The following is an 8,409-nucleotide window of genomic DNA, read 5'->3' as shown; positions in this document are numbered from 1 at the left end:
TTTTTTTTTTTTTTTTTTTTTTTAGTTTTTGGAAGGTGTTATGTTAGAGACAGATGAGTTGGTGTTCTCAAGCCACTGTTGCTGGAGACATTGGTATCTTGCAGATTTGTGCCTGTTTTGTGTGAGACCATGACTGCAGGATGTGCCTTATTACTAGTGATCATTAATTGAGGTGCCAGTGCTTTGTTGACATGGGGTAAAAGAACACTTAATGAGAATCAGTATGTGCCAGTGTCCTTGCAGAACTTGCATTCTGTTTGCCAAAGGCTGCCAAAGCACAAGGTACCTTTTAAAGCTTGCTGTTACATATCTGTGCACGCTCGTGAGGTCACTTAAACTAGTTTTGGTGCAGCTACTTCTGGTATAGAATGGATGAGGTTGCATATTTCCATGTGGAGACAGTGAAGAGGCAAACCAATGCGTGTCAAAACAGGAGGAACTGCTGGTGTCTCTACCTTTTAAACCCCAGATTTGGATTGGTTCAAGAGAGAGTTTAGATACTGCTGTTAGCATGAAAGTAAAGCTAGCAGAAGAGTGCCATTGCTGCCAAGGGGAAGGAGTAAAACCTCAAGGCACTTCAGTTGGCCAGAATGGCTGGAAGGAATTTGCTGGTTTCATTTCTGTCTTAGTGTTTGACAAACAGGCGTGTGGCTAGTTGTATTGTCCAAAGATTGGTTTCACAATTAAAGTATCCAGTTGCATACAGGAAAGCTGGGGAATTGCTGAGTGCTGACCAAGGAACAGTAGATGTTGTCTGGATGTGGCAAGAGAAAAAGTGCATGAAACTTTATATTGTGATACCCTGATAATCCAGCAGACTTCCTGCTTTGCCTGTTTACTTTCATCACAGTTTCAACACAAACATATGTATTTCTGTTTTTACTTGCAACTGATTTCAGTAGTCTACTCTTGTTGGAAGAACACAGGTGAACCCTAATCGCTGTGAATGCTGTCCCACTTGTTCTGTTTTTATATATGTTTGTATGTATAGCACTATATATATCTATGCAGATAGGGTGCTCAAAACACTTACCAGAAAGAGTGGAGGAGGGGAACGCAGAGAAGCAAGACAAATAAATCATACCCTAAAAGTACTTCAAAACATGGAGGTTTCACTTCAAAAAAATAACAGCATTTTATTATTTTGCATAGCTTATTTCAGTTGTTTAGTTCTGCTTGATTAGAATTTTTGCTAGTTACTAAGTTTATATATAAAATTTTCAGTATCTCTTATCTGCAGTCAATGCAAGACAGAACACATAGTATATAGATGCAAGGATCCAAAATACTCTTTTCAACTTCGGACACAAGGATTTGTTGTTTTACTTTGAACCAGTTTAAGAAAATAGCTCTGACACATTTGTATGTATAAATATACAGTGCAGTACACACTTCAAACTTTCATCAGTATTTTAGCCTGTTTTCCAAGTCTTCCATTCTCTTCGTCATTTCTTCCAGTAGACAAAAGTTAAGGAAAGAGAGCCACTGATAGCGTGCATTAATAGAAAAAGTGACAGCTGCCTGATTGCTCTGGTCCATAAACTTGCTCTTGTTTCTCCTCTTTGTTACCCTCTGACTCCCAGTAGTTTCTGATGCAATTCTCCCCTCTATTTTCTTACTTGGCTTTGATCAGCTGTGTTGAGAAAGCTGTGTGGAGCCCCATTCATTAACAGGCATACCTCAACAGGGAGTTCAGAAGGCAGCTTACTAAAAAGGCTGGTGGTTCTGAAAACTGGCTCTTTTCCTCTGTTTCAAAGGGAAACTAAATACTTACCCTACTCAATGCCATTCAAAAAATGTTTCACTTAATCACATGGGGAAACTACGTGTAAGGTAACAGTAGATTGTAAAACCATACGTAGCTCCATGGCTGCAGTATGAGTTGTCTGCTGCTGATTCTATATCCCTGCCCGATGGTGTAGTGTAGGGTACTGTTACAAAGCCGGTGGTTGCCAGACAGATGTGGAGTAGAGCACAAGCTCCATGGGATCTAGGGCTGGCTCTACTCAAAGTAAGAAGCTGTAGCAATGCAAAGCAGTGTACAGCAGCACTTTCCTGGTAAGCACCTCCAGCTGACGGGAATGCTGTGTCTACTGCTGGAGGCGGTTGGATAGGTACCGATTACCTGACCACCTCTATTGAGGAACCATGGTAAGGCTGGAGCCAGGGGAAGCAGAGAGGAAAAGGGGACCTAGCATCAAGAGAGAACTGAAGGCACTGAGGCCCACCTTGAAAGGACTAAGTTGCTGTGCCCCACTCCTTGCTTGTGCGCCTAGTGTCTTGAGTTCAATGTTTTAAGGTCTTACATGAGGAGAAAGGGAGAACTGGGTACATAAAATGGGATCTTTGACAAGGGGCTGTTAGAAATTGGTTAGGGTAGGCATGCAAATTGAATTCAGACTCTGAATTTGGCCAGAACAGCCATGTGCTGCCCCCCTGCCATGTCACGTTGAAAACGGGGAAATCTGTCCTCTTGCTAGTAGGGGGCAAGAGTGGGAGTCCTGCTTCTGCTTTTGTGGGGACTAACCTGTACATCAGGTTTATGTTCCGTAATTCCTTGAACAGTCTGTCATACAGAAGGGATTACTGTATGCATGCTAGCATCATTTGAGCTGCTTTCTATGCAACATCAATGTTCCTCAAGTGTTTATAGAAGCAAAGTTCAAGCAGTAGAAACTGCATTCATCTACTGATAGAAAAAATGAAATGTAGTTGGGATACAAAATCAACAGTTTGGACTTGTGCCTCTAAATTTATATTCTGTAACTGGAGCTAGTTTTGTAGTCAGTTCTCCCTCTCCCCAGATCCCTGGGATGGGGACTGGCCAGCAGAGTCTTTGGCAGTTACTAAGAACTAACGTATCATTCGCTACCTGAGCTGCTCTTCAGATAAGGCAGGGGAATGAGGTTTGTGATGGAGAGGTAACTGGATAGGTCTTACTCTGTTTAAAGCAGTGGTTGCTCAGTGCTCTGGGAGGTGCTTGGCACTGTTCCTATCAAAATGCGTAGGTCTCTGGCTCCGTGTCAGCAGCTTTTCCATCACCCTGAGTCCTTCTCAGACTCTAAAAATCACAGGGTTGCCTGCTCAAAGTGTAAAGCGATAAAGCAAGTGTTGCTAAGCTCAGTTTTCTTTGAGTAAGCTCAGAGTTCCTCACAGCCCAGCTGCAGGAGATTTCAGTAAAGAGGCCAAGGCTTCTGCTGAAGGGGGAAGGAGTGGTCTCCTTTCTTGTCAGCATCTAGGTTGGAACTCTGTGTGTCTGGATAACGCTCTTAAGGATGTGGGAAATGGCCTAGAGATTTTTCTCCAAAGTCATTTGGAGACTTTGGAGAAGTCCCTGCATGGGGACTTGATGAGCATTTCAAGCACCTAGCAATAACCTTATGCCATAGCTTTCTCCCCCTTTTATGAAGTAATTCTACTGTATTTAAATTGAATCAAGTGATCGGAACATGGTTCCTTGAGCTACCTGCTGAAGGATTCACTTGGGAAAGTGAGAGATACAGAGAGACTGGCTGCTGCAGCTACACAAAGTAGCTGGAGGTAAGGTCTGAACTGGTAGGCAGTATTTTGCATCAGGCTAACAGAGCCCTCTGCAGTCTTGCCTGCTGCCACCACCAGAGTGCTCTCAGCCTGGCTGTGTACGGACTGTTACCTCCACAGGCTCCTTGGTCTGAAGCTGTTCTTGTCTCAGAAAAACACCGCGATGAGCTGTTGGTATCGCTGCGCTCTCCTGTGCAGAAAATAAGTGCTTATTGATCTCGCACACAGTTACTGAAGTTACATAGATGTGATGTCTGCTTACTATTTATTTGGTTAGGCAGAAGCAGCTTTCATGAAGAAAACACAGGAGTTTGCTACGTAAATACTGCATGATGCAAAATACTGCAGAAAGTTGTATTGCCAATTGGCTGCTGCTGTCTCCCAAGACATCTGGTGAATGTTACAGATAGCATAAAGGCCACTGTACTAACAGCTCCCTTGAAAAGACAGACTAACTTGGGGGGAGAGAAAAAAGCTATAGATGTGTGCTTAACTAACTTTTATCTGCATATTTGTTTATGCAAAACGAATCAGATCTCAGTCCTCTGAATTCCTCTTCATTTGGAGTATTATTTTAAGTGACTCACTGCATCTGCTGCTTTACCAAGCAGTTCAGAAGGGAAACATCTCCTATATTCTGGCTCCTGTAGCCAGTGAATGCTGTTTTGATACCATCTGAGGAAATAACCAAAAGCAAAGTGTGTTAGTCTTGAATTTGACCAGTCATTTCTTTGTTGTCCCTGAAGGTGTTTACTGGTGGGATTAAAAGTTAAGATCCTTATTAACATTTTGGTTGCTTCTGTGAAGGAGAGGCAGATTTCAAGTCTTAAAAGCCTTGCCTCTTGGAGATTAACATTAAGTAGTTTAACTTTTCATTACAGTAGATTGATTTGAGCTATGGAGACAGCTTAGACTTCATGCGGTACCACTTCTTTTAACCTGTCCCCCTTGTCTTATGTGTAAGAAACAGTTCTGAAAGGATATATCGCTGGGTGAGTCGTCTTACTTCATTGGTTGCATAGTTCTGGAATGTCACAAGGTTTTCACATTTGCACTGGTCTTTATCTTTTGAAGCTTTTGCTGAAACACAGAAACAGTAAAGCATAATAAAATCAAATGGGATGGGGGAGGAAATAACAAGGACTTGTAAATGCAGAGCAGGTGTAATACAGCTTCCTGTTCTCAAAACGGGTCAACATCCAAAGGAACGCTTTGGGCCAGATTTTGTAAATGGTGGAAAATAGTACACAACACTTAGGCCTGTATATTCAAAGAGCAGTCTGGATTATTCTAAACAAAGGTAACCTGATTACCTGTTGTTCTTGCTGAGTGAGTGTGACTGTCTTCAAAAAGATACTTGTGGTGTATTGCAAGATTGGGACAGGCAATGACATCTGTGATGGCTATTGTGGTTGATTCAGGTCCTGCAGGAAACCCCCCCAAAAGTCTAAAAATCAAACCCACTTCACTTAATTATACAGTATTTTTTTTCTACTCACATGCACAGAGTTCTCCTTAATTAGTGAGTAATCTCACTGATTGCAGTGAGGATCATTCATGGAGAGGACTAGGGATACAAAGATATGAAGGAACCGAGCTGTTAGGCTGTATTTACTGTACACATGATTTAAGTTGTGGGTTGCAGAACTGAAAGGGAGTTTTGAAGGTTCCTGTGAGAAACGGAAGTGATTGAAAGCTGAACATGCTTTAAAATATCAAGCACAGTGTTGAAATACAAGTTTCCCCGTGAAGTAATTCGCTTGGATGGTGTGAGAAGCATGCAGCCATGCGTTTCTTGTAGTGAATCTCAAATTTTTTGTACAAAGCAGATTTGAATTGCAGAAAGGAGGGTGGCTTGGAGGGAGAATGGGATGAACAGTTCTCTCATGGGTGAATTGTTAGGGTTCTCTGCAGAAGGCGGCATGAAGAGGCAGCTTAGCAATGATCTGGGGAGACAGCAGGACACTGAGTTAAAACAGCCAACCTGAAGGCTGTGGACCAGTCTTACGAGGCCTCCCAGATGATGGATGCTGCTGGTGAGCTGACTCTCTCAAGGCTGGTGGAAAGAAATTGCCAAAGGAAATGAGATCACAAGAGGAGCAATAAAAATGTTCATGTTCCCTAGAAATGGAGATGTTTCTTACCAGTAACTCTGTTTGTCTCTCATAACACATGGAGAATGCGTCATACCTGTGCAGTTTAGAAGAGGTCCAGTGTTGGAAACTCCAGGACTCACCCTCCAACTCAGACAATCAGAGGAGCCTTCCAAAACCAGAGTGCTTGATAAATAGATTAGTAGTAGGGAAGCAATCTGAAATGATAGCAACCTACTTTGTGTCCTTTAGTGACAATCATTGCATGTTTTGTAGTCATCCATCAGTCCTTTGCGGTGAGCTGAGTAAGAATAAAAACTGCTTGGAGAAGGAAGAAATTTCTTGATCCTCTTCAATTTTCTCCTTTATAATGGGAAACTATCTCGGGGAGTTGGGAGTGTTTAGGTGAGAAGGGTGCAGTAGACTTTATTTGATGCACTACAGTTATAACCAAAACCACAAGTTTCTAATTCATGAAACACAGCCTTTAAAATGTAGGAATTTATTTCAGACTCCACGTCCCCATCTTTTTAGTCAAAGGATGTCTGGAGATAAAATGGAAAACGTCTATGTGTCGCTATAACTGCAGGAGTCATTCTGCGCACTACCCCTTTCTTGCCGCAAGAGGGTAATGTAGAGGCACCTTTGGTTCTTTAAGGATGAGTTGTCTAGAAAAATGCTTCACCTTAATTAACTGTGGAGTCCTTAATGGCCCAGGTGAGTGGAGGAACACACATTTAACAACTGCACAACTTGAACAGCTATGCCAGGGCAGTGGGTGGAGCACCTGGGACTTCCTCCCTGTGCATATACCCAGAGTTCCTTCACTGAAAGTGAATGCATGAGGGTAAAAGGGGATGGTGCAAATTCTCCTCATGCGCCATGAAGATGCAGTAGGGAAGTGGAAGATGCTTCTGGGTCCCACTGGTTTGTTACAGCCATTGGGATCTCTGTTGGTCTAGTGAATTTTGACAGATGCACAGTAATACGCAGCTGTGAGAAGTTGCACTGGGAAGGAGATGAGACCCTCTGGGTGGGGGTTGGAATGACTGAGTACAAGAGGGAATAAAGAGAGATGAGTGGCTGAGAAAGGAGACCAGAGTTCAGTGGGCAGAACTAAAATACATATATCAAAAAGTCTCCATGGGAACCAGCTGGTGGAAGGAGCACAGATTTTGGAGAAGAGTTCAGGGCAGAGAGGTGTGGGATGAGATTACAAGGTAAGGAATGAAACAAACGGGTGAGGAGTCTAGCAGAAGAATGATCAACTGGGAACAAGGGTGGTGAGATGTCCTGTGCAGGAGGGAAGAAACAGGTAAATGAACCTTGAATGTTTGACCCTGGGTAATGACTTGCTGTAGAAGTCATTGAAGAGCTGTAGCATAATGAGGAGGCTGTCTAGGAAGGGCAGAGGAACTGACATGAAAAGTTTGAGCCCAGACACCGGGCTGGAACATAGAAGTAATTAGGATTCAGGTGTAATAGAAAACAATGGTACACAATGGTTAGAGGGATGGGGTGCTAGTATGAGCCCTCAACCTGTTGCCCAGAGGTGTGCTGGGGACACTGCAGCATGGTCAAATCTTGCTGAGATGAGCCAGGGGCTTCTGACGTAGGAGGAGACAAGGAAACTTCTGTGAAACACCTCAAGGAAAACAAGGGGTGTTTCACTATGAAGGTGACACGGCTGACAGCCCAGCTGAAGTGCCTCTACATGAATGCATGCAGCATGGGAAACAAACAGGAGGAATTGGAAGCCATCGTGCTGCTAGAAAGCTACAACCTGATTGCCATTACAGAAACTTGGTGGGATGAATCCCATGACTGGAATGTAGCTATTGATGGCTACAGGCTGTTCAGAAGGGACAGGCGAGGAGGGAGGGGCAGAGGCATTGCCCCCTACATCAAGAAATCAATACTGTGAAGAGCTGTCTCTGAAGAACAGCCACGAGCAGGTTGAAAGCTTATGGGTAAGAATTGGAGGCTGAGGCAACAAAGGGCACCTTGTGGTTCGTGTCTACTACAGGCTGCCTGATCAAGAGGAGCCAACTGATGAAGCCTTCTTCCTCCAGCTCCAGGAGGCTTCGTGGTCACAGGCTCTCATCCTACTGGGTGACTTCAGCCACCTTGACATCAGCTGGAACAGTAGCATGGTGAGCTGTAGACAATCCAGGAGATTCCTAGAATGTATTGAGGGTAGCTTCTTAAGCCAGGTAACAGACACTCCTACCTAAGGGGATCCAATGCTGGACCTGATGGTCAGCAGTGCAAGTGAGCTCATCAGTGACATCAAGATTGGAGGCAGCCTGGGCTGCAGTGATCACGCACTGGTGGAAATCGCAATCCTGAGGGATATGTAGGGGTCCATACTGGGACCGGTGCTGTTTAATATATTCATCAATGACATAGACAGCGAGATTGAGTGCACCCTCAGCAAGTCTGCAGATAACACCAAGCTGAGTGGTGTGGTTGACACACCAGAAGGACAGGATGTCATCCAGAGAGACCTGGACAAGCTGGAGAGGTGGGCCTGTGTGAACCTCATGAGGTTCAACAAGGCCAAGTGCAAGGTCCTGCACCTGGGTTGGGGTAACTCCCAGTATCAGTACAGGCTGGGGGATGAAGGGATTGAGAGCAACCTTGCCAAGAGGGACTTAGGGGTGCTGGTGGACGAAAAGCTGGACATGAGCCAGCAATGTGCGCTGGCAGCCCACAAGGCCAACCGTACTCTGGGCTGCATCAGGAGAAGCGTGGCCAGCAGGTTGAGGGAGGGGAT

The 8,409-nt window shown here is 44.3% G+C and overlaps 1 protein-coding gene across 1 annotated transcript in view; it reads right to left on the bottom strand.

Moving 5' to 3' along the window:
- Positions 1-16: 16 nt before the first annotated feature.
- The window catches only part of MATN2 (matrilin 2), an 83,262-nt gene continuing 74,869 nt past the window's right edge, over positions 17-8,409 (bottom strand). Inside the window, 4 exon segments of the mRNA XM_035893832.1 lie at positions 17-1,457; positions 4,525-4,620; positions 4,854-4,964; positions 5,525-5,596. Coding sequence (XP_035749725.1) covers positions 1,405-1,457; positions 4,525-4,620; positions 4,854-4,964; positions 5,525-5,596 — 332 coding nt within the window. The 3' untranslated portion in view covers positions 17-1,404.

This window comes from Egretta garzetta, unplaced genomic scaffold, assembly GCF_000687185.1.
Source record: "Egretta garzetta isolate BGI_Z169 unplaced genomic scaffold, ASM68718v1 scaffold154, whole genome shotgun sequence".
NCBI classification, from domain to species: Eukaryota; Metazoa; Chordata; class Aves; order Pelecaniformes; family Ardeidae; genus Egretta; species Egretta garzetta.
The sequence above is the reverse complement of the archived record's forward strand: the minus strand, read 5'-3'. Positions and strand labels throughout refer to the sequence as shown.